Source organism: Corvus moneduloides, chromosome 20 (assembly GCF_009650955.1).
Source record: "Corvus moneduloides isolate bCorMon1 chromosome 20, bCorMon1.pri, whole genome shotgun sequence".
In the NCBI taxonomy this organism is placed as follows: Eukaryota; Metazoa; Chordata; class Aves; order Passeriformes; family Corvidae; genus Corvus; species Corvus moneduloides.
Window position 1 is genome coordinate 10,621,891 of NC_045495.1, and position 25,625 is coordinate 10,647,515.

The window sequence follows — 25,625 nt, forward strand, 5'->3', positions numbered from 1 at the left end:
TAGCAGACTGAACTTCCCAAAGGCTAAAATGTTCTGTTCTTGCTGAAAACTTGGGGGCAAGCCCATGGCATCTGGGCACAGGCCAAAAAGCCTGTGCTGCCCTGGAGGTCAAGCCTGGGGCAGTGGAAATGAGTCTCTTCAGGCACGAGGCCTGGGGAGGCAGAAGTTGGATGTGGGACAGAGCAGCCTGTGTGTGCCAGGACAGAGCCTGTGTTTGGATGGGGAAAGAACAGCTGTGAGGTATTTGGGGGGTTGGTGGGAAGAAACACAGCAAAGTGGGAGTCAGTGAGCTCCTCTGGAAACACCAGAGATTTTTTTCAAGCTGCTTTATGTACCACTGAGGAGGCTGTGTCTGCAGTACATTCCCAGTGACCCAGGTGTTAAACTTTCCTCTGGCTGTGCTGAAGTACAGTTCATGGTTTGTGTCCTCTTGTCAGCTTTCCTGTGCCCTTGGGTAGGTCTGGACCCTTGTCGGCCACACATTCCCTCTCCAGTGCTCCTCCAGGATGACTCCAGGGTTTGTCACAGCCTGAGACATTTATGTCCTCTGTATGTGGGATTTATTTCCTTTGATGCTGTAGTTCAGTGCTGCTTTAGTTTTTAAAAGATGTGGCCCTTGTGACTTGGGGAACTGCTGCTAACTTCTGGTGTGAGGAGTGTCTGTCTGCTGTGCTCTGGGGCAGCCACTTCCCTCCAGTCCCAGTGGACAGTGGGATGGCTGGGAGCCCTGCAGAGGGATTAACTCTGGCACCTCTTTCTGGGGTATCAGTTTTTCCTTCTGTGTATTTGGATCCTTTGTGCTCCTAAACAATGTGCCTGGTTCTCTCGTTTCCAGCCCTCTGCAAATGTCTGTCTCACCTGCACAGGGCTCTTCATTGCCTGCCTGCTGTGGAGGGGAGATCTGCTGCTCCTGGAAAGTGCCAATGCTTAATATTTCGCTGTCAGGAAATCCTGGCTTGTGCTTTTCACATCCACCCCTTCACAAGAGTTAATTTTTCTAGGAAAAGAAAGTTCCCTGTGTCTACACACCTCCTCTGACAGCCAGGTGATATCTCAAGACCATGGATGTGTGTGCAAACCTAGCCAGGGGAAGTGGATACGGTGAGAGGGAGTCTGGGCAACGAGAATTCTCGTCTTGCTTGCAGCAAGGAAACGTCTCTTCTAGACCTGGTTTCCATGAAGTGCCAGGGGCTCTGCCTGCTGCCCCTTTCCCTTCTGCAGAAAGAGGGATAACACCCTGTCCAGGGAGAGGGACAAGAGCTGAGGTCAGCAGTGGCTCTTCCCAAAGAAGTCGTAGCCTAGCTGAGCTGATTGGTAACCAGCTGATTGGGAATTTTGGTACTACTGATGCCAGCTCTGACACTGCCAGCCTTGGTTGATGCTACAGCTCAAAGGGTGCAGTGCCTTTATAAAGTAATTTTGTTACTACATTGGGGGAGTTTTATCATACCCAGGATAACCACATCCTTCCTGCTCCCACTCCAGCTCCCACACTGCTGCCCTGCTCAGGGCCTTGCTGCCTCTTAACTCAGGCGAATCTCAGGTGAAATTGCACTGGCCTCTGAATGTTTGTTATCGCTGTGCCCTGAGCTTTCATGTTTGGATATAGCTGCCTACGGGAAGAGAAAGTCCCTTGATTTCCAAGGAGAACTGCTTGTTTGTGCTGTGAAGTCCCTGTTTTCTGGGGGGCATTGAAGCTGTGGTGCATCCTAAAGGGCACATAATGGCAAGAATAGAGGATCTTTTCTTTAGAAGTGCTGTGGTGAGGGAAGGGGCCGTGATGGGAGATTCCCCGGTACTGGAGGTGAGTGCAGAAATCCCCGAGCGGACGCAAGAGCAAGTCCCAGACGTTCCCTGCAGTTTTGCTGGATTGCACCATCCCTCAGGGCCGTGTCAACGGCTCCTGCCCGCAGGGGAAACAGTCCCTTGAGCAGAGCTGTTGCTGCAGCAGCTTTGCTTTGTGACAGCTCCACTTCTGCTTCTCCTGGCGCTTGGGATCCTTGGAGTGGGTGTTCGCCGTGCCTGGTGAGAACAGTGGGGGGGAGTTCGGGGGCAGCATCTTTTGGAGGGGTGACCTGGGCACAGTTTGTCTTTGCCATAAACACTCACAGGGATGCTGGCTGTTTCTGTGTGATGTGGTGATACTGGGGATTATCGCCCTGGAGAGCAGATGCTTTGTTTGTGTCCCACAGCTGGCTGGGAGCACAAAGAACCGAAGAACCGTGTTGGAGAGGAGCTTTGCTGCTTGCTGAAGGTGCAGGAAGGGGTAATTAGTGGAGCTGCCTCAGGCTGAGATTTGATGGATGTAGGGAGGAGCAGGGCCTGCAGAGAAACCTCTGCAGGACTTTGAGATAATACGTGATCAGAAGAACTGAATGAACGGGCCTGCTTTGGCCTGAAGAATTGGTCACGTCCTTTCTGCTGCCTGTGGCTGACTCATACCACTGAGCGTTCCTCAGGGAGCCGGTAGCTCCCAGCATCCAAGGTACTGTGCTCGTTATAGGGCAGCCTGGAGACATATTGCAGGCAGCTGCCCGAGGGAATGCCACGTTACCGGCAGGCAGCCAGCACAGGCTGGATGCAGATCCATGGGGAGTGCCTGCCAGGGCTGGGATGTGCCAGCGAGCAACTCATACCCCTCCCTGCTGTCCTTTGCACTTCCTTGGGCTGGCACGAGGTCTTGTCTTCCTTACCCTGTTCTTTGCTCTTTCCCCTTTCTGGAATTGGAAAGTTAATCTATGGGGACTCTCCAGGGAGTGCCACTCTTCCCAGTATGCCAGTGAGCAGATGGATCCCTCTCTGCTGCCTCATGTCTGCATTTCCAAATGAAAGTGGGTAGCTAAGCACCTTTGGATGCTGGATAAGATGATCCTAGACAGAGCCTGTTTTGTTCAGCAAGGAGACCAAATTGAGATTATTTTTTAATGTGAAACTCTTGAGTGCAGAGGTTCTGTGCAGATCTGGCTCATTAGGAAACTCTGCAGAGCTTTTGTTGCCATTGCTAAATGAGGCAAAAGAGGAAGTAAAAGTGGTTCTGTTCTGTAAAGTGGATTCATAGTTTTGTTTTATAATAAACCACAGACTTAGTGACAAGCGAATCTCCCACCTCCCTCTCTTTGTTCCACCGCATCGTTCTTTCCTCAATAGTTGTTTTTACTAGAGGAATTCCCAGAAGTATGAGAGGAACTGTTCTTCCTGTAAGCTTGTCTTTTATTGAAACATAAGAGGAAGTTCCTTAGAGTTCTGTGAAAAGGTTCAATAGGTCTCGTGGCACAGGAAGTCACATTTTCAGCATGTTTTACTAATGATGAAGTACTCAAAACTGAAGCCGGAATGAGCAGCCGGTTCCTCTGTTGGAATTCCCTGGGGAGCAGCAGCCCAGCAGGTGGGATCCCACTGCCCTTGTGCTGCCGCTCCTGCTTCCTCCCACCCCCCAAAATCCCACAGAAAAGGGCTGATACTGGAGCGATAGAAGCTGGGAAGTGGGATGTCTCACTGAGTGCTGCGACTCCAGCTTTCCATTCTGCCTGTTCCGGAGCTGGGGGGCTGGAGCCCAGGATGCTGGCCTGCATGGCAGCGTGGGCTGGAGTGAAAACACAGTGCTGGGGAAAACCTGGAGTCAGCTGGAATTGCTGATAGAGCTGCCACTGGTTTCGGTGACCCTGGGGTTCCATCTGTGTGTGTCAGTGATGCACTGTCAGGAGGAAGGGAACTGCCTCGTGTTTGGGCAAAGATGATAAAAATCCCAGTGCTTCCTGAGATTTGTCTTTGTGTTAGAGTAAGTCTGATGCATTGCAGTCTTGTCCTAAAACTTATAGAGGTAGGAATTTGATCCTTAATGAGTTTTATTATGGTCAGTTATTAAGCGGAAGAAATCCCAGGCTGTGTTCCCTGTGCGAATTGCAGCAGATGAGAATAAATCCTCTGGCTCCTCTTGGTACCGAGCTCAGCATGTGGCCACCTTCATCCCTCATCCTGTTGGAAGCTGCCAGCAGGGAAGGGACAGTGTGTGTGAATTTGAGCAGCTCTTGCTGCTAGATAAGCTGGGGACTTGCTATATATATCAAGTTGCCTTCTCTTCCCTTGTTATCGATTGGCTGGGGATTTCCCTTTCTAAGAGTGCCTTTGGAGCAGCCAGCATGGGCAGCACTGTTTTTAGAAGCAGTTAAGCTCGTGCTTAGGGAGAGCACGAGATGGGAGCACTTAAGCTCAGCTGAACTTGCTGACCTGCCCACATCCTTTGAGGTGAGGTTACTAATGAAAGCAGGTCAGTGTGCGAGGCAGTACCTTCATGGGATTTTCCATTGCTGAAGTGCAAACCAGTTTTGAAGGCTCCAGATATCTGGAAATAAAAGACCAAAGGCTCTGGTTTAACCCCCTTAAGCTTTGGGGGCTTGGGGTGGGAAAAGGGGTTTGTTAAACACTAGGTGAGGTATTGCTTGGTTTTAGGAGGGATACCACCTCCAGAAAAGTTTCATGAAGGGCAAGTTTCCACGTTCGCTGCCTGGCTGTGAAGAACAGCAGTGGCAACACAAAGCCCTGAGAGGGTTCCTTGGGAAGGAGGATGTCGAGGCAGTCAACATAACAAATCTCCAGGACAGTACCTGCAAACCCAGGGTTTCCGTGGGAGCCAACAGCTCTGACCACGCTCAGGTTGGACATGCAATCGAAAGGGAGCTCTTAACTTATTAATTACAGCTCTCAAGGGTTTTCATCTGCTCTTGTGGTCTTCTGTAGCTTGGTGGTAAAAACCCTGAGCAAATGTTCATTGCTCTGTTTTAGGGGTTCTTCCTGTGAAGGGGGGAGCTGGGAACTTAATGTGATGATGGCACAATTATTGCAAGTTTTGGAGAGGACCTGGCTTTCCCCCAGGAGCGGGGAGGAGCGTTCAGCAGAGCCGTGTGTTCCCAGCCACGTTTGAAGGGTCAGTGCTGCAGGGCCTGGCACGAGATCCTCCTCGTCGCTTGTGAAGAGGCTGCTGGGGAAACTGGGCTTGGTTTGGGTGAGTCAAGAGAATAAATCCTGGTGCTTCCTTGTCCTCTCAAACCTGCTGGTGGTTTCGGTCGTAGCTTTCTCACATGCATGCTTTTATGTGGGTTACTAAAAGACGCTTCATTTTATTCCCATGGAAGAAAACTACCCTTGGAAAAAACAGGCTCTCCTAGAAATTTTGCCAGTGGTGAATATAGTGGCACTTGAGCTCTGGCCTGGGGTCTGCCTCCAGCCAGCAGCACGTGGTTCCAGAGGTGAGGAGCCTCAGCCGGAGCTGGAACTGTGGCTGTCGCACGGCTGTGAACCCCAGTAGTGTTACAGGACAGTTACAGGGCATGTGATCACCTGGAATAACAGCAGTATTTTTTGCTTTCAGACACTGTTTCTATTGACTCTCTGCCCCAGGAGAGATTCCAGATCCTTGCAGGCAGGCACCACTTTAGATGCCCAAGGTGTCCTGGCTGCCCTTTACCAAGGGCTATAGTTCCCCCCATCCACCCTGTCCTCTGGCTACAGGAACATGCCTCAGAAACCTTAGGACTCCTAAAGTAATACCACATGGGTATGTTTATGCACCTGTGTAAAAGAATAATAGTTATATTTGTAATAACAACAGGGCTGAAGTTGTGTTGCTGCTGTTTGGTTGAAATTATTTTAAAATACCCACATGTTGAGTGCCAGGACATGGGTGCTTGGGAAAGCCCTGAGCTTGGCTGGGAAAAGCTGTAGTGGGGTGGAGAGGGGAAGTAGCACACTTCAGGACTTTATCTTTGGATTTCAGGGCCTTCTGGTGCATTTGGGTCACATCTCTCAGGTTTTTTCTGCAGTCACAAAGATTGCCTTTCAGAAAAAACTGGCGTCAGAGACTCCCCGAGTTGATGGGAGTTAAAGGTGAGTTCTCCTGGTGCATAACGAGAATGGAGTGTTTGCACAGAGACCAGTTTAGACAGCACTTCTCCGGCCTGGAGACTTGGGATGTGACCTCAGCAGTGCAAGCACTGTTTCCTTGAAGCTGCTGCCTTCCTGAGACTGAGTTGAAGTCAGTGCCCGGTGCGGAGGGAGGCACCAGGGCTGCCAGGGCAGCATGAGAGGGAGCCCAGCGCCCACACATCCCTCCCTCCGGAGCTGCAGGGCCCCCAGGAACCGGCAGGAGCCTGGACTGCAGCTGGGATGGGTCCATCTGCACTGCTTTGGGTAGGGACCAGGCAATTGTGTGTACTTGAATAAAGGCTTAATTGTGACTTGAAATGTCCCAACTGCCTTTTTAAAGAAAAGCAAACAAAGCTGGAGAACAACAGGCTGGAGTTACAGGGAACTTTGGAAATGTTTGCCAAAGCTGTGCTTCCTGTCTGTGTCAGTCCGATGGTTATGGAGTTCAGCTTGGAGCCTTGCTTTGAATTCCTTCTCTGCCAGCTTGGGATGAAAGGCCTGGAGGGTGGGCATGGCACGGGGGCAGCAGGGCTCTCTCGGTCCGTGGATCCTCCATGTCCCTCTCTGCGGCTGCCTCGGGCTGGCAGGGATGGGGAATGATGGCAGCGCCTCCGCCAGGCCCCGCTCCTGTCCCCGCTCCTGTTGGCGGCTTCGGAACATGGAGGAGGAGAGGAGGCAGACGCTGACCTGGCAGGGGACCATCCCCGGGGTGCTGCTGCCACCTGGTGCCACCGGCTGCCCCAGCCCCGTGCCACCAGAGCCACAGCCCTGGGAGGAGAGGGGAGATGAGCTGGGAAACTCCTGCCTGGTCCGAGCTCTGCTTCCTTCACCATCACTGTGTTCCCCTTGAAACTCCGATTTCACTGTCATTAATGGAAAGAGCAGAGTCAGCTGGCAGGCAGGCAGGCAGCTGAAATTAATTAGGCTTAAAATCATTGCAGAGATGGATAGCAGTGCTTGTTAGGGGTCTGGCAAAGGGCGGAGCTCTGCTCTCTTCCCTCATTATCCCGTACACCTTGATGGCATCTGGGTGACACTGCTGGACCCTCCAGCTGGGGTCTGTCAGAATCTGCCTGTGTACCCCCATCTCACAGAATCACAGAATGCCTGAGTTGAAAGAGACCTTAAAGATCATTTTGTTCCATCTTGCAAGTGATATAAGCTGTTTTCTGGCTCCTCTGTGGATCCATCTCTCCTGACTCCTGGCTGAGCAAGATGTGGCAGAGGAAAGGATGGGACAGACAAAATGCCGCTGGGGACATGGTCCTGCAGCTTGGATGCACCATAAGGATCTCCCCCTCCCCTGTTTCTTCACTCTTCTGCAAAACAAGTTGTCATTAGACTGCTTTTTTAGTCCCCAGGCAAAGCTGTCCCCTGAGCCCGACACAGAGGTGGCTGGCAGGTCTTGGCTCCAGGTGCATCCCTGGCCCAGCCTATCGAGTTCAGCATTTTTTGAATTCTGGTGGTGTTTTCCTCCCCCAGGCTCAGGTCTTGTTTGCCTGTTTCCCCCCCCCCCAGCTCTCTCCACACCCTATTCTACATTCCTGCATCCTTCCGTCTGTGGCTTCCACTGTTCCTTCCACCCGCAGCAGGCCTCATTTCTACACTGTTCAGCAGCACGAACCCCCAAGCTGCCTGTACCCCAGTGCTGCTCCTGCCCCGGTGACCCCTGCTCAGCTCAGTGGCCCCTGTTCCCACCAGCAGCTCTGCCCCAGGTCTGCACTGCTCTTCCCAAGCTCTGTGATCCCCAGCCCGTCTCTCCTCTCACATATTTCCTTTTCCAAAATTTCTCCTGTTTGCTCTCCCTTTTGGCAGTGGTGCATCCAGGGCAGCTCTGGGGTCTGGGCCTGCCCACAGCCGTGCGGGCTCAGGGCTTGTGGCAGAGCTGCTCTGGACTTTGCCAAACCAGAGCTTTGCTTGTATTGGGTATTAAGCCTGTGGCTGCTCCAGGCACACCTCTGATTTCTCCAGCCTTCTTTCCTCTTCTTTTTTTACTGCAGAGGACCTTGTTTCTTTAGAGGGGAAAGGACAAAATACAGTGTCAGCATCCCCTCCTGCCTCTCTGCATTCCTTCTGGCACTCTGCTCCTTTCCCTGTACCAGGCACAAGTTCTCCTCCGGTTTGTCCTCTCCTCTCTGCCTCTGTGCTGTCTGTTCCTCCCTGTTGCACTATTCCTCTTCCCCCCTTGCTCAGTTTCTCACCTGCCTCTCAGTCTTTCCCCGTGCCATGTACTTTCCGCCCTGTTAAAAGCAAAGCTCACCTCTGCTCCTACTCACCTCCTGTGCCTAATTTTTTTTCCCCACTTCCAGGATAAGTCCCTTGGACACAGCCCAGTCAAAGTGAAGTCCCTCATCTCCTCAGCCTGGAACTGCTGCTGCAAAAACCCTGAGCTTGGCAAAATCTCCATGTTATTCTCCCCTCCTTCACCATTTGGAAGGTTTGACTCTGTGGCAGTTGTGCTCCTGAAACCCTGAACTCACTCTGCCCATTCTCTCCTTTGCTCTGCTGCTCCTCCTGCATTTCCTTGGGCATTTGCTGTCCCAGCAGGGCTCTGGTTTCTGTCCTGTTGCTCTGTGTAACCTTATCCTCACATGCATCCCCAGCTCTCCTTTGCAGCTGGCACAGGCATATTCTGTCCCTCTCCCCCTGTGCCTGGCTGTCAGTTACAGGCCTGGATAATCTGTCCCTGTGTTCCCTGTGTCCCTCCGTGGCTGATCCCAGCCTCCAGCATCCTCCCTGTACAGCTGTATGGGCTTGCCCTGGGAATGGGCACGAGGACCAGCCCAGCACTGGCCACATGTGGGTGTGTTTTTGAGGGCTTTTCTCCTGTAGAATGGTGCAGTCAGGAGCATTCCTGGCTATGGCAGCTTTCCCTGAACCCTGCAGTCCTGCAGAGAGCTGACTGATGTGTCCTGGCCTGAGCTCTTGGGAACAATCCCACATTTGAAACCTAGCTGTTCCCACCTGGAATGCAACTGGAGCCTCATCAGCCTTCAAAGAGGTCACGATTGCTTTTAAATATGAAATGCTTTCAAGATACTTTAATCATGACCTGACTCTTCAGTTGGATGACCAGGAAGGGTTTGCAAGCTGTGACCTTCTCCTGGTGGCTGTGGGTGAGGCAGGGTGGGATGTGGTTCTGTGCCAGGGCTGAGCGAGGCCATGGCTGTGCCTTGCTCTGTGTTGGCCTGGGACCATCCCCTGGGACTCAGGGCGGGCCATGCAGTGCCATGGCAGGTGGCCCCCTCCCCTGGGGTAACTCCTCTTGCCCTCCCCACATCTCCCAGGTAGGATAACTTTGAACATGAGACTCAGTCTGTGACCCTGAGCCCCTGGTCCTGGGAAGAGCAACTGGAGGTTGGGGTGTGCCGAGGGCACCGAGGGCAGCTCTGCTCACCCAGAGCCTGTGGAGATTCATGTATTCAGACCTGGACTAAAAACAACCATTTAATGAAGTTTTAAATACTCCAAGCAACAAAAAGGACAACTTTTCCCATAAGCTTGATGGAATTTATTCCATTCTGAAACTTCATCTACCAGTAATTGGTTTGAGATCTGTCCTTTTCAGGGACTGATACTTTGCATAAATAGTGCAGTATATTGAAGAATTCTTTTATTATCTTCGGGTTTTTAAGCTGCATAGGTGAGCTGGTTTTGCTTTGGATCAGTACATGGGATTGGTCTTCCTGCTCCAAGTGTGCTGGCTGAGCTCTGGCAGTTGTAGCCATGGTCCCAGCAGTGCTGGGGACAGAAGTGCCACCAATCTGTCGCCTCTGCCATCACTGCTATGATATATTTTTGCAGTAGACTTTTGCCAGTCTCTGTTGAGCAGCTCATGTAGAGGTGCCTGTGAGATCCTCTAAGCTGCACTTTCAGCAGCCCTTCATCCGTGGGTAATTCTGCATCTTGGAATTCAGCCCTTCCCCCTGGTTAGACCATAAATTATGATCCCTTCATGCTGCAGAGCAATCTGAATACTTTGGCAACTCGTCACCATCATCTGGTATTGCTGTGACATTCCTGGGCTCTGGTAGCCCGATCTTTTCTTTTTAATGGTTATTCAGCAGCAAAGGAGTTTTGTTGTTGAAGAGCAGCTGGTCGTGGCCTTCATTAGAAACAGCCCTCTGAGCTGTAATTTTGTTTAAAATAACAAAGACCGGCCCATACAATTTGCTTTGCATGTAACTGTGGGGTCTGACAATTATATTTTTAGCCTCTAATTAGTCGGGAGGCTTGAGATGGCTGTTTCTGTTTCGTTTGGGATCACAGTAAGGCTAATAAGTTTCCTGTTTTTTTCCTTCTAACATCCCCTGTATAATATTGGACTTGTTCTTCCCCTTTAAGTGCACCAGGACCAACTCCACAATTTTAGCTGAAGTTAAAGCAAAAATCTCTGCCTGGGGCAGATGCTGAGCGCAGAGAGCTCCGCTCCAACTGCAAACAATTGCTGGAGTTTTATGAGCAATTAAAATCGAGTCTCCTAGCAGGGAGCGAGGAGGTGCCAGGGGCCACCCACCTCGCCTGGGGCACCCACGACACCCCTGCAGCCGGGAAGCCTCAGCCAGCTCTTGCTCCCTTTCCCAGCTTTCCAAAGCTCCATGTGTGAATGTGCCCCGATGGGCATCCTCCCTTCTTCCCACAGGATCTCTGCTCCGTGTTGTGCTGGCAGGAGCGGGTGCTGTTCCTCATTATTCCGTGTTCCCTGCGCCCGGCTCACCATTCCTCGTTATTCTGTGTTCCCTGTGCCCAGCTCACCGTTGTTAATCCCACTGTGCTGGAGGCCGGACTCCCAGCTTTTTTCGGAGGTTCCCGTAAATCCACAGCCCTGTGCTTTCATGGCACCTCCATGAGAGCTGGGGAGGCGGAGGAAGTGATTCTCCTGGGTTTTGAGAGCCCGGTTGTTTGTGTGGATTGCTGGGATTCCCGGTTCCTGTTGCATCCTGGCTGCAGTTGCAGCTGAGAGGGGACCTGGGTGTTGCAGTCCAGAGCTGCAGTTCGGAAAATGAACAGTCCTTTCGTGGTGTTTGTGACAGTCTGGCTGGGGCCAAGGCTGAGCATCCTGGAGGATGCAGGCAGAGCTTGGTCCTGGCCAGGTTGTTCCAGCAGCCTCTTCCGCCACCTGCAGGAAACGGGGACAGGGGTTTGCAGACACTGCTCCAGTCCCTGCCACTGTTCCACACCAGGAGGGGCAAAGATCCCTGCAGGCAGTATCGTGGTTGCATAAGGAAGTGTGGTGTGAGTCACATGAGCAGGAGGCTATGGGAGAGCAAATGAAGGGTTTTACGAGTGTTCTCAACTCTGACACAGCTTTATTATCTGAGGGCTTGGCTCCCAGACCGAGAGTTCCAGAGGAGGTTACAAGCTATAAAAATGCTCAAGAGGAGTGAGTTATTTTCTGTACTTCCCCCAGCCCAGGTGTGTCAGGTGGCACCACCTCACCAGCCCCACCAGCAGCACCAGTGCTGTCCTGTGTCTCCCTCCAGCGAGCGATGGGGAGGGCAGGCAGCTGCTGGCCCCACGCTCTGCCCATGACTGCGCAGCAGCAGAACAGCCTGAAGCTCTGGGCTTTGGGGTGACTTGTGGCTGAGAAAACTCAACATGAGCTGTCAGTGTGCACTGGCACCCAGAAACCAGTGACGGGACAAGGGGGAATGGGGTCAAACCGAGAGAGGAAATTTAGGTTGGATATATTGGGAAGGAATTCTTCTCTGTGAGGGTGGGGAGGCCCTGGCACAGGGTGCCCAGAGAAGCTGTGCCTGCCCGTGGATCCCTGCAAGTGTCCAGGGCCAGGCTGGACTTGGAGCAACCTGGTCTTGCCCATGGTAGGGGCTGGAACAAGATGAGCTTTAAAGTCCCTTGTAACCCAAAGCATTTTGTGATTCAGTGATTCCATCTGTGTGTGAAAGGCAATTGTTCTCTTTTATCTTCTTTCCAGTGCCATCCTTTTTGTCTTCGCATTCTCTGTCCCTGGTCCCCTTTTCATTTAATTCTGTAGCATCAGCCTCCACCTTGGCATAGCAGGTGGCCAACCCCAGCCCATCCCCTGTGACCAAGATTTTAAGGGGAGCTTCTGACCTGGATTTTGGGGTAATCCAGCCTCCTGCATGGGAAGCAGCTCTTTGAGCAGCTGCCAAACCTGACTTCCACAGGAGAAGTTGTTGGGTCCAGCCCAGAGAGGTGCTGGACAGCATTGCTGTGGGCAGCTGCCACCTCTTTCCCAAGGGCTAGAGACCCTGGGCTGGAAGCCACAGGGGCAGAGCCAGCAGCCAGTGGGACATGGCAGCCTTTGCAAAGAGGAGGGCCATGGCCAGCCTTGGAACAGGGGGGTGCATCTGAGGTGCCAGCACAGGAGCACGTGGAACTGCACTAGTGCTCGAGCAAGGCTGCCTCCTTGGGGTAAGGCTGCAGGTCCTCAGAGGTACAAGCAACACTTGGGGGTTTGTGGTATCTCCTGGCTTTTTCTCACCCCATAAATCCTCAGGAACCCCTTCAGCTTTGCCTCTGCTCCCACAGGAGGAGGAAGGCCCTGGGGACACAGGAGCAGCAGCATTCCAGCAGGCTGAGCTCATGGGGCCGGAGCCCCTTGCCTTCCTCTCGGGCAACTGGCTGTCCAGAGGAGCTGGGGGATGGGAGCGAGGAAGAACCTCCTCACCCATGATGAAGCCGCAGAGTTTCAGTTTCTGGTCATTACTGACTTGTACAAGGAAGGAACTGAGGAGCTGCACTGGCTAGTAGCAGTGATTGGATGCACTGGCACAAAGCACACTGCAGGAACTGTACTCCTGTTGTTGAGAGTTGTCAATAACTCAAGTATCTTCAGATTCAGTGACAAAAGCATATTTAACATTTTTCTTCCCCACAAACTAATTGTGCTTCTCATGTCACTTGCAAGTCACTGGTTAGCAGTGACTCTCCTGGTGGCTCCTGCTGGAGGCTCTCCTCTGTGAAGGCTGATATGGGAGATCTTTTGCTAAGTAGTGGGAAAAAGGCTTTTACAGTTCAAAAGGGCCAGACTGATCTGGGTTTGAAGGGTGATAGTGCAGTATTTGGCTTTTTCTGTTTTCATAGAAAATTTGATTCCCAGTGTGGGGTTTTTTTTCATAGTTTCCTGGAACTTGGTGGTCTGCTTTTAAATATGACAGAATGGTTTGGGTTGGAAGGAACCTTCCAGACCATCTCATTCCACCCCCCCTGCCATGGCAGGGACACCTTCCACTGTTCCAGGCTGCTCCAAGCCCCAGTGTCCAACCTGGCCTGGAACACTTCCAGGGATCCAGGGGCAGCCCCAGCTGCTCTGGGCACCCTGTGCCAGGGCCTGCCCACCTTCCCAGGGAACAATTCCTTCCCAATATCCCATCCAGCCCTGCCCTCTGGCACTGGGAAGCCATTCCCTGGGTCCTGTCCCTCCATGCCTTGTCCCCAGTCCCTCTCCAGCTCTCCTGGAGCCCCTTCAGGCCCTGCAAGGGGCTCTGAGCTCTCCCTGGAGCCTTCTCCTCTCCAGGTGAGCACCCCCAGCTCTCCCAGCCTGGCTCCAGAGAAGAGGCGCTCCAGCCCTGGGAGCATCTCCATGGCCCCATAAAGATAAGAATTAAATACAGAGATATATTGCACAAGTCTGGAGTCCTTTCTCCTGTCCTTTCCTGTTGAGTGCATGGTGGGATGTGAGAGATGAACTGAAAGGCCAAGGATAAGGATTCCAACCTGGGCACGGCAGCAGCAGGGTGGGAGCAGCTGTGTCATGGTGGGAATCACATCTCAACAATGACTCCTCAGTGCTGGCATTCAGCTTGGCCTTCTGACATGTGGGTGTCAAACCTGACTTAATTCTGGGCTGGGAAGGAAATCCCTGAGCGAAGGAAAGCCTTGGGCAGGTATTCAAAGCTCCTCTGTAGCCAACAAAATTCCTGAATGGTGGAAGGAGGGGGATTCCCAGCTGGGGTGTGTTGTGTGAGATGTTTAGATAATCTTCAGTTGCACATTTGTTGGCATTTGTATTTCATCTGAGGAGGAAAAAGGTTAAAATTAATGGTGGCAAAATTTATGGAAGACCTTGAGCATTCCCAGAGCTCTGATGTGCTACAGGGGACTGGCAGAAATCAGGCTTGGTTGGTGGGCTCTGAGCCATCCTTGAGCTACACCAAAATACTGAAGATCCCTGCTTAAAATATCATTGTATTTAAAAAACGTTGGGACACACATGTGCAGATTTCTGTGCTGCTTCACAGAATCCCAGAATGGTTTGGGTCAGAAGGGCCCTCAAAGCCCATCCAGTGCCACCCTGCCATGGGCAGGGAAACCTCCCACTGTCCCAGGCTGCTCCCAGCCCCAATGTCCAGCCTGGCCTTGGGCACTGCCAGGCCAGTGAGAGGCTGCTCAGGCAGGTCAGTGGTACCAGGACAGGAGTGCCCAGGGCTCAGCCCATCCCTGGTCCCGGTGTTTAATTGTGGATAATTCCATCCCCTATGTGGGGCTGAAAGAGCAAAGCAGAGGCAAAATGTGGGCAGATGAGAGAGATGTTGGTGATCAACTGATTTTGTATTGGAGACACCTGAAAACCTTGAGGAAGGGTCTCTTCCTCCATGGAGCTCCCAGGATCCCCTGTGGGACCATCTGGTCCTATTGGGAAAGATCTTCTTGGAGCAGGACCTTGTTCAAGTCTTGCTGCTTGGCTTTTCCCTTCCTACAAATACCTCCTGTGACCTCTCTTGAGCGGGGAACTGCTGGTTTTTCCTGGTACTTGGAGTGTTTGCATCCTGCCCCACCTCCCAGGCATGACCAGATTGGATTTTAGAGGTGTTTTCCTCCCACGACCACAGCAATTTTCTCCAAACGCTCAAGTTCCCTGTGAAGCATCTTCCACAGGTCCTTGAACCACAATGGCCAAGTCTGTCTTCCTTCAGCTCCCTCCTGTGGGCTTTGTACGTGTGGGGCACTGGATGCTGTGTGCTTATGTGACAAGTCCTGGGTGCTGTGTTAGTGAGTGACTGAAAGGATTTGGTGTCTCCCCATGATGCTGAATCTGATTTCCAGCAGCTCCTGGAAAGGGCACGAAGCAGAGGTTGGCAGGGATAGGTACAGACAGGGCACTGGCCTCAGGGCTTTTGATTTTTTCCCCTCTGTGTTCACACTGGAGTACCATTCCTGTAAATTAAACTTCTAAACTAAATTCCTGTAGGTTAAACTTCTGCTCTGGGTTGTCTCCTCTTTGCTGCAGGTGAGACTTGTGGAGGAACAAGAAGAGACTGAGCTGTGATTGAACCAGAAGGCTTTGGACGGTGCCTGAGGATGGTGAGTCCATGTCGTCTCTACAGGATGGACCGTGAGGGGCTGGAGCATGTCCAGGGCAGGGAACGGAGCTGGGAAGGGGCTGGAGCCCCAGGAGCAGCTGAGGGAGCTGGAAAGGGGCTCAGGCTGGAGCAAAGGAGGCTCAGGGGGGACCTCGTGGCTCTGCACAAGTCCCTGACAGGAGGGGGCAGCCGGGGGGGTCGGGCTCTGCTGCCAGGGAACAGGGCCAGGAGGAGAGGGAACGGCCTCAGGCTGGGCCAGGGGAGGCTCAGGGTGGGCAGCAGCAGCAGGAATTTCTTCACTGAAAGGGCTGCCCAGCCCTGGCACAGCTGCCCAGGGCAGGGCTGAGTCCCCGTCCCTGGAGGGGTTTAACAGCCCTGTGGATGTGGCATTTGGGGACAGTGGTGGCCTTGGCAGTGCTTTGGGGATGGTTGGACTCAATGATCTCAGAGGGCTTTTCCAACCCAAATGATTCCATGATTCTGGTCTGCCTCTGTCCTCTGTGGGTGGTCTTGTTCTTTGTGTGTCCAAATCTTGTACTGCAGCTAAACGTAGAAGAAATACAAGAATGAGCAAGAAGGGTGGAACAGTATTGTGTATTATATGCAATAATGTAACAGAGAGGATTTATCACTGTCATCGAGATGCTGTTAATAGGATACATTTACCCCTAAACCTCTTATTGGAATATATTGGGAAAAAAAGTTAATAAGACTGGAACCCCCTTCTGTCTCCCTGGACTACTGACATAGTCATCCAGTTTTTGTGGCTTACTGATTTATTTTTTCTTTAAATCTTACTGCTGGGGTTTCTCATTGTGTTCCTCTGTCGCCTCTCAGTGAAGGATTTCACACCATGTTAATAACAGCTCTGGTGCCACCAAAGGAGCAGAAATTTCACAAGAATTAGTCACAGAAAAATGTGGTAGAAAAGAATCTGAACCACAGCCAAAGCAGCCAGATTGCTGATAAACTCGGATAAAGGGCCTCTAATGCCTCCGGCAAGAAATAACCCAAAATACAAGGGATCTGCTGGGAGGAAAAAAGCTGGAGACTGGGAATGTTGAAAGATATGCTGAGAGTGTCCTGAGGGGGGTAGTTTGAAGAGGGGTGATCTGCATGTGGGCTGTGGGTGGGCAGAGCCTGAACTTGCTGCAGTGACATGGATCAGCACCAGCTCCATGTTGTTGTGGGGGACAGAGTGCTGAGGAGAACAGCAGAGACACACAAAGGGCTGGAAATTCAGATCGAGGACATGAAAATTTAGGTTAACCATGTTAGAAAAAGTAAAAGATAAAAATCTGGCAGAGTGCTCGAGGAAATGGTGACGTCCCCTGAGGGATTGTCCCCGATGTGTTTTGTTAACAACTGGAATAGGAAAGGAAACGTGCTCTCTGCATTAGCTGAACTCTCAGCTCGAGTAGTTACACACACAGCATTTTTGCTGTAGTCCCTGTCCTTGTGCTCCTGGTGCTGCCTCAAGATCTCCTGTGCTTCCCACTGGAAGAGCTGATCCCCACGTGAAGGGTGAAGAACTTGCTCTGGGGTGGAGAGGTGAACGTCCTCGCCTGTCATAACGTGATAAAGGATCTCACACTTCAGCTTGGAGCTGCCCTGGTGCCCCATTGGAGGTGTAAAACCCAACAGCTTCTCTGGGTGGGACTGAGTTGAGAGGGATGCAGATGTACCCAGATATGAATGAAAAAAAGGGAACAAACTCATGGAAAATGCATCAAAAATCCCTGCAGGAAACACAGAGAAGGCCAGGCTGGGCCCCCTGAGGACAAGGCTGGTCAGACATTGAAATGACAGGGCCCAGTGAATGCTGCAGGGGAGCGTGGCTCAAGTGTGTGCCCTCACCTGGCAGGACCTACAGCTCAGGGACTTGGTATTGCAGAAACTATTTACTGATGTTTTATGAGTCCTTGGTAGGTTTTCCTTCCATGAATTCCTCAGGCTTTCAAAAACCAGGTGAAGATTTGCAGTTGTGTCAGAGCTGTGCTGCCGAGCACCTCTTGCTTTGTTTTGGAACCAGCCCAATGTTGTTTTGGGTGGTTCTTGTACTGGGAATAACAGTAAGGTGTGGTGCTGCCTGTGAGCATCTCCTGCCCTTCAGGACTTTGTAAATCTCCACACATTCCCCTTGGACATCTGAAGAGCACTAGTCTTTTAAATTCTCTGCAGCGAAGCCACCTTTAGTTCTCATCACCCCTCCCTGGACCTGTTTTGGGTTTTGTTTGAGTGCACAGACTGGAATTTTGGATTTACTAAAACATAGAAGCTTTTCCCTGTACTCCTTTCCTGTGTCTGGACAGACCTTACCCTGCCATGACCCTGCCCACCTTTACGTGTAATCATTGTTCGGATTCTTCTACATGAGAGGGTTTCCTGCTCCTTATGAGTACCCAAAGATTACTTTTACTGTTTCACAGGACCTTCTGAAAAGGTTGTTTTATATTTTATTAAAATGCTCCTGTGATTTTTTGAAAATTATTTTTTCATTTTGGAAAAAATAAAGCAACCAACAAAAGTGCCCCGCCCCCAATTTCACCCACTATTTTGGGAAGAGACACTGGGCTTTTTGTCTCCCATGACAAGGGAGAGAAAGTGACTTGTAATTGCAAGCTGTAGAAATAAGCACTTACCTCCACCTCCTTACCTGAGCTTTTGTCAGCAGCTGAAGGCAGAGAGCTGCTGGAAGCTCCTGCAGCCTCCTTGGAGTCCTTCTGTGACCTCTCTGGAGGGCTCTGGCTCCCGAGTTAGACACAGGGAGGGCTGGAGGTGGGCTGTGGGTTAAGGGCTGCTTCGGGGCTGGCTGGAATCCCTGTTCCCTGCAGGCATGCTCAGTGCTTCCTTAACACCCTGCGCTCCCTGCAGGCTGAGGCCACAGCCCCCGTGCCCTCTGGTTAGCAAGAGCACCCCCGAAAGCTTTGCCTCTACTCAGCAGCACCCCAGATGTGCCTCACCAGCTGCTCTCCCTTTCCTGCTGCTCCAGGTGCTTGGTCAAGTGTCAGCAGCTTGGATTGCACTACTCTTCCCATTTTTCCCCAAAACAGCCGCTGATGGGAATGACCTTGAAGACAGCACTAGTGCTGGTTTAATCTTTAACTAATGGAGCCCTAACGAGCACCTTGGTACCTTAATACATTACTTAAAACTGGCAGGTGGGGTGGTGCAGGTGCTGTGCTGGCAGCTCAGTGCTCAGCTCCCACAGCAGCCTTCCCTCTCCTGACTGCTAGGATGCTGGCTCTGTAGGCATCTGGTTCTTACCCCGGGGAGGCCATGATTTATCCCAGGTGGGGATTTGCAGCCAGCCCTCGTCCCCTCCTGTTGGGGCATGGAGTTGACAGCCCGTGACTTGGGCCCTTTTGTCCCTGTCCTCAAAGGTTTCTTGCTGCGTATTCAGTTCCATGCTCACCTCTGGGCACCTTTCTGAACAAACACCAAATGCACTATTACAGATCTGTAAGCTCTTCTATCATCCTATCCCGATTAAAAGATGACACTCACCATCCCAGTCCTGACTTACAGGGTATATAAGCAGTAACTTCTCTTCGCACAGGTTTAGGGTTTTATTTCCACCTCAGGCTCAGCAGCCTGCCAGTTCACCCACAAACATCCCCAGGCTTTGAGGAAATGAACTATTTATGTAGGGGGACCTGAAACAAAGACGCCCTTTGTGCAACAGAAGTAGGGGAGGCAGAACAAGAAGTGCCTTTGGCCACAGCTCGTCAGTCCCAGCATCAGCTTATGGAGAGAGAGAGAGAAATACGTGTCTGAGTGCAGCTCATCTCACCCATTGTAGGCATCTGCCAGGCAGAAGGAGAATAAATTTTAACTTTTAGAATGAGATAAATGATACAAGTCTCTCCCTTCCCCTCTTTACCTGGAAAAAAAACATCTAGATAACCAGTTCCTAGCTTGATATTCACTGAAAAGAAATATTCAGACCTGGAAGGATCTAAGGTAGAGTATCCTGATGGCCCCTCTGCTGCTGGAGCCCCTGGCTGTCAGACAGAGCTGCCCTGGCTCCTGCTGACTTGCTTCTCATGTCCTGGAATTCCCTTCCCAGGGCAATCACCTCCTCCTGCCAATTTTTCTGTTGGTTTTCTCCAGCTGGAGGCGGATCAGGGCAGTCTGTGCAGTGGATGCGCTACCAGGGACAGGGCTGCACATTCGGATTTCTGCTAGCCCTTGCCTTCCCTCCCCTCCATCTGTGGGGTGATGCCCTGTGCTGGGGTGATGAAAAGCTCACCCTTAATCTATAGAAGGGATGGGTGCGGTGCCTTCTGCCTCAGGAGAGCGTAATTTTATTTGTGGTGCCAAAGAGAAATAGAGGATAAAGCTATGTCAGGGTTGGGAAGAGTGAACGTGTCTGTGGACGGCTGAGTCAGGTGTGCTGGCAGCTCCCTGCAGTGAATGGGACCAGTTTTTCTCCTGGAATCATGGAATGGTTTGGGTTGGAAGGGACCCAGCCAGGTGGGAATTAGCTGCTCCCTGGCCTGCACTTTCCCAAACTTGCAGAATGCTGGACCAGCCACTGGCAAAATGGTTCATTTCAGGATGCTGACTGGCTCCAGACTGTGAGAGAGCTTTCAGCATCCTGATGCCTGTCCCGTGCTCCCAATGCAGATTCATTGGGCAAGTGGGACCAAATGTTCCCTGGGAAGCCTGTGCTGCAGGCTGGGCTCCTGGTGCATGCAGGTGTGTCTCCACAGGGAACATCATCTCCTTTGGAGGCTGCAGGATGGCCCTTTGAGTGCCAGTCCTATCTTTGCCAAGCCTCCAAATCCCTTTTGGGACCTTCAGGAGAAGGCTGCAAGGTGTTTGCCTGCAGTGTGGACCCAGGGATGTCTGGAGGGGTGGGAGGAGCAGCACAGAACAGTGGGCAGTGCTAGTGGGAGGGAAAAGGGGCTGCCCTTAAGAACATGCTGCCTATGTTATATTCAGCTCCTCTTCCTCAGAATTGGGAAACACTTTGGATTTTGGTTGGGAGATGATGAGGGAGATTTCTCTCTCTGCCCACATGAACACACACACTGAGAACACTCAGAAGCCCAGTTCTGTGAAATAACCTTCTCTTCCTCAGTGGTCTGTGACAGTGGAGCAGACCCCAGCTGGGGAGGCGTCTGAGGTGGCAGTTGGGAGATCCCTCTGGCTAAGCCAGCTAAGGAGTGTGGAGCACTCTGCAGTCCTATGCTGGACCACTCCTGCCCTTGCCTGGGTCACTGGAGGGAAAGGAGGGCAGGTATTTTGGGAACTCTTGAAGGAAGTGAAAGCAGAGTCTGAATCAAGTTCCTCTTGAAAGTCCGTGAAGCCACTGAACTTCAGAGCAAGGTTTCTGCTCTGCACCAGGCTCAGTGTTTGGGCAGAAGTTTCTAAGTCATGTATGAGTCTTTTTATGATACCAAAAGTGCAAGAATATTTCAGTGAAAGCAGAAGAAGTTCTATTTGTGGCTGTTCAGGTCAGCTTAGGTTGGAAATTCAAAGTACTGATCTGACGAGCAGCCCTTTAACTCTGCACAGCTGCAGCTTAGGGGGGTTACAAAGGTCCTTCTGCAAACAATCCCTGTGCCAGGCCCTGAACTGAGCCTTGGCCCTAAAAACCTCACTGTGGGTTGGAGCAAACCTCTTACCTACCTTGTCTGTGGTTTTGTGTGTTATAAACTCCGGTCTTGCGCTGTGTGCACTTAACAGCAGTGTGTGCTCACACCCTGCCCAAGAGACTCCCGGCCTTCAGCTGTTCCCCGGACGTGCTGTGTTGCTTTTCCCCTGACACATGTCAGGAAAAAGAATAAATACTGGCTTTACAGTGTTTATGGCCACACTCTCTCTCCAGTATAAAAGGTTCCTTCAGCTTTAGCTGCTCTGGTTTCTCAGCATTCCCTCCAGAGGGGAACCTGCAGCGAGCAGAGCACCTCTCCTGCCACTCACTTTTGGCCAAGACAAATCAGTCACCTCATCCATAACCCTGTCCTTATCTGTAACCCTCTGTTCGTGTCCATAACCCTCTGTTCTCCTTGTGTTTTGGTTTTTGGGTGCCAGCTGGAGTCAGTTGCCCCAAGGATGGGCAATGCCTGACATTCACCCACTGTGCTCCATGTAAATGGTGGAGTGGGACAGAGCGGGGGTGAAATGGGATTTCATGGCTTATCTCCAGGTGTGGCTGTGTGTTCTTCTAAGTCTTCTTTCCTAAGTGGTGAAGCTGGTGTAACTATGGGAGTCTGTGGGATTGTTTTGTCAGCAGGGGAGTTCATGGAACTGAATTTTGCCCTGCAGTGACAGTGGGCAGCATGTCTGGGTGTCACAAAGCTGTCCCTTTAGCTGAGGCAGCTCTGAATAATCTAACCCTGAACAATTTTGCAGAGAAATGCCAAAGTATTTTATCTGACTCAAGAAAAACCCTTTGAGATCCCGTTGGTATTGCTGGGGAGAGCTGTCTGTGGTGTCTTCGGGGCAGCCACATCTAAGAGGAGCTCAATGGCTACAGGCTGTGCTCTGTTTGGGTTTGTGTTTCGGGAGCAAAAAGCTGGTGTGGTTTGAGCAAAATAGTGGGGCCTTTGAGGATTGATGAAGGGTCAGGTTTTAATTTTGCATTTTAACAAAGAGATTCTCCCTCTGGCTCAGTGGTGGGGGCAGAGCATCTGCTGATGGTGGAAATGGGGATGGCTTTGCCCGGGAAGCTGCTCCTGTGGTTCCCGGGATAGGCTGTGACCTGGGAGCTGTTTGCTCCTGGGCTTGATGAACAGCAGGTTGTAAAGGTGAGCTCATAGGGGGCTGGGGTGGGGAGGTGGGTGCTCAACCACAGCATTTCCTGCACCCGTGGCCTTACCCTGTGTCTGCGAGCATTGCCAACAGGAGCTGGGGAAACTTCCAACGGGAGCTAAGTGTCCAAGCAGTCAGCGAGAGGAGCCTTGTCCTCTCCAGGACCCAGGCTCCAGCACACAGGTGCTGGTGGGAGCCAGGGACATCCAGCTACTCCCTGCACACATGAAGCTCCTGGGAAGGAGGGCTTGAAGTCTCGGGAGTGTTGAGTGGAGAGATGCAGCAGGGCAGTCCCTTTATCCTCATCTCCCTGGCCAGGCACAGAGGACTGCGGGAGGATAGCGGCCTCGGGGGTGCAGTGGCAGATCCTGGCTGAGCTGCTGGGAGCAGGGCTGGGGGCTCGGCATGGGAGTGGAGGGCTGGGGACAGAGGGGCCAGTGCTGGTGCAGAGGCCTCGGGGCAAACGGCTTGATGCTGGGGTGGAGGGGTCGGCACAGGGTGGAAGAGCTCAGGGACAGGGCTCAATGCCAGGGTGGAGGGCTTGGAGCAGAGGGCATGGAGCTGGGGCAGGGGTCTTGGAGCAGAGGGCTCGCTGCTGGTGCGGAGGTGTTGGTGTAGGGTCAATGGGCTTGTGGCAGAAGGCTCCGTGCCGGGGTGGAGGGGTCGGTGAGGGGCTCGGAGCAGAGGACTCGGTGCCGGAGCGCAGGACTCGGGGCAGAGGGCTCGGTGCCGGGGCACGAAGCCGCCTTCCCGCTATTGTTCCCGGCGCTCCCACTGCCGCCATCCCTGCGGCACGAGGCCGGTGCCAGCAGCGCCATGGGCCGGGAATGCCGCTCCCGGCCGAGGAAGGGGCCGTGGCCGCGGCCCCGCGGTCCCGCCGCCCGCTCCATTTTCTGTCTCGCCCGTCACGGAGACGCTCAGATGGCAGAGCCGCGCTCGGCGGCCCTGGGAGGGAGGTGGAGTCTGCCCGTCCTCCGCCCGCCCTCCCTCCATTGTCAGCGGCGGCGGCGGCGGCACCTGCTCGGGCCGCCGGCGGCCGGGATGCTCCTGCCCTTCCCGGCGGAGCGGGGACGCTGCCGCAGTGCCGGGGCCGCGGCCGCAGCTCGCAGCCGGAGGGAGGAAATGCTGCTTGTGCCTGCCCGGCCCTGCTGCCGCCTCGGGAAATGAACATGAGTCTGCCAGGCCGCGTCTCCTGCTCCATGCTCAACTGCTTTGTAAGTGCTGCTTTTTATTCCCCTTCTCTCCTCCATGGAAGCGGGGCCGTACGCCAGCTGCGCTCTCCAGCTCACATGCCGGTGGAGGCATCCTCTGGATCTGCCCAGGGAGAAGGGGGAGCTCCTTCTCCTCGCTCCCACATGCCGCCGGAGGACACCGCGGCCCGTCCCTGCTGCCCGGGCCGGGCCCAAGGGCACAGCAGTGCCCGGCGCCGCGGGCCGAGCCCGGCAGGCCCCGGTCACTGAGCTGGGCCCCGCAGGCTCCGCGCCTTGCCCGGAGCTGGAAAATTACCGTGCGAGAGCAGCCGACCCCCGGGGAGCTGCACATCCCTCCCTGCCTGGGGCTGGGCAGGACCCTCCGCTGCTGCTGCTGCTGCTGAGAGGGGGTCCTGCGCTCCTCGCCTTTCATACCTTCCGGGAGAGGGGGTTTCCTGCAGACCCACCCTCGGCCCCCCAGGGCACTCCTGGCCGAATGGGCTCCGAGGGCTTCAGGAGACTTGTGAAGAGAGCAGGGTGCTGACCCCCACCCTGCCGGTACCCAGGATGGGGCTGTGGCAGGAGGGGATGCTCAGCCTCTGCCCGCCCTGTGCTGCAGGCGAGGAGGGACTCAAGGACACCCAGGCTGATGGAGAGCTTAGGCTGCCTTGTTCCAGTTCCTGCTGCTCCCTGGGATTTCTCTGTGAACTGCAAAGTGACGATGGGAGAGGATCTCTGCTCCCTAGCTGCTACACCGGCACGTGGGCACACACCTTCCCTTTGTGCTCCCCTGGGCTGGTGCCTCACTCGGAGTGAGCCACTGGCAGGAGGGGCCCCAGGCCCCCCGTGGTCTGCAGTCAGCATCGGCTGCTGCTGGAGCAGGTGCTGTGCCCTGTGTCCCTCACAGCATGATGACAGGGCCAGTGCCTTTGCCTCCAGCTGGGGCTGATGCTGAGTTTTATGAAGGCTCTAACAGCATGTTACATGCGTGCAGGTTCCTTGGATATGGGGTGGGAGGGGTCTGGCTGCCCCTGTCTGAGGTCCAGGGATCACCTCAGGCCAGCCTGTTCCCGTGGGCGCTGAGGCTTCAGCTCCCGTCAGTAACACAAGAGGATTCAGCAGCATTTTAAATATTCCTGAGCCAGAAGGATTGGGATCTCCTTTCTTCAGGTTGAAATTTGGATTCTGGCTTGTGTGACATATCCAGAAAGATATGTCATTTTAAAATATTACTCAGTGCTTACAGAACACAGTGTTTCCTGGTAAATGCTAGAGCCTAGTGCTAGAGTTAGAGAGCAAGCAGCATTCTGAAGAAAACATTCCCACACCAAATATATGTGGAATTAGCACCATCCTGGACTCCCAGCAGTGAGCATCTGCAGCTGAGTGTCCGGGTGCCACTCCTTCGGTCAGCAGCTCGGTGATGTGACAGGGCCTGGGTGAAGGCTGGTGAAAATTGGCACCAAGAGTTCATGCCAGAGCTCAAGGACCATTGGGACAATGCACTGAGACACATGGTGGGATTTGGGGTGTTCTGTGCAGGGCCAGGAGTGGGACTTTATGATCCTTATCCCTTCCAGCTCAGGATACTCTGATTGTATGAGTGAATGAAGATTCCCGTGTTCCAAACTGAGGCATACACTCCACTTGTCAGGGATGGCATGTGCAGGTTCCATGTGACCTCTCAGACCATTCTGAGGCCTCTGAGTTTTCTGGGATGTCCACCTGAGCAGGCTGGACATGTCCAGCTGCCCTGGGCTCGGTGCTGGCACCAGTCAGTAGTGCCTATTGTGAATTGGGTGCACTGGGGTGCAGTTGTTGTAGGGTTATGTTTCACAGTTGTATCTTCTCCTCCAAAAGATTCAGGATCTTCCCAGATTTCTTTGGTCTGAGAGTGAAAACAAAAACTCCCAAAAAAAAAGCGGTCCTTAAGAGGAGGAAGAGTAGGCTGACGTTGGACTGTAGATGGAAACCCTCTGTGTCACAGGGTGTCTGCCCTGGTGCCATGGAGCAGGTAACGGGAACAGCTGACGTGACAAGTTACTGTCACATCAGTCCCCTGTGGCCAAGGTGTGTCTGCTGGGCTTTCCAAACACCACTCAGCTGGAAGAGGTGGGACTTGGAGGCTTCAGCATTTCACTGTGCTGGGGGCATTCTGCAACAGCCAGAGGAACTGCTGGAGTCTGCAGGCAGAACAGGCATTTCCATGCACAGGTATCCCCAAGCTCCTGGGGTGCCAAGAGTATCCATCAGCTTCAATTTTTGGCTTTCACAGCACGTGCTGGCTGAGGCTGTCTGACTGTGTGCTCTGTTTGCAATGCAGGGTGAGGAAGGCCCTCCCAGTTTGGAGTACATCCAGGCCAAGGACTTGTTCCCCCCGAAGGAGCTCATAAAGGAGGAGGAGTCACTGCAGGTAAGGAAGTAAAAACACCCAAACAGCTCTGGGATGTGTCAGGCTGGGCTC

The 25,625-nt window shown here is 53.0% G+C and overlaps 1 protein-coding gene across 2 annotated transcripts in view; it reads left to right on the forward strand.

Moving 5' to 3' along the window:
* The window catches only part of MTMR4 (myotubularin related protein 4), a 57,268-nt gene that overhangs the window by 5,724 nt on the left and 25,919 nt on the right, over positions 1–25,625 (forward strand). Inside the window, exons 2-3 of one of the 2 annotated variants that reach the window (XM_032129790.1) lie at positions 15,137–15,210; positions 25,485–25,574. In XM_032129790.1, coding sequence (XP_031985681.1) covers positions 15,208–15,210; positions 25,485–25,574 — 93 coding nt within the window. In that variant the 5' untranslated portion in view covers positions 15,137–15,207. Of the gene's footprint in view, positions 1–15,136; positions 15,211–22,783; positions 23,186–25,484; positions 25,575–25,625 lie in introns of those variants that run through there. The other variant, XM_032129789.1, reaches the window with a different exon arrangement.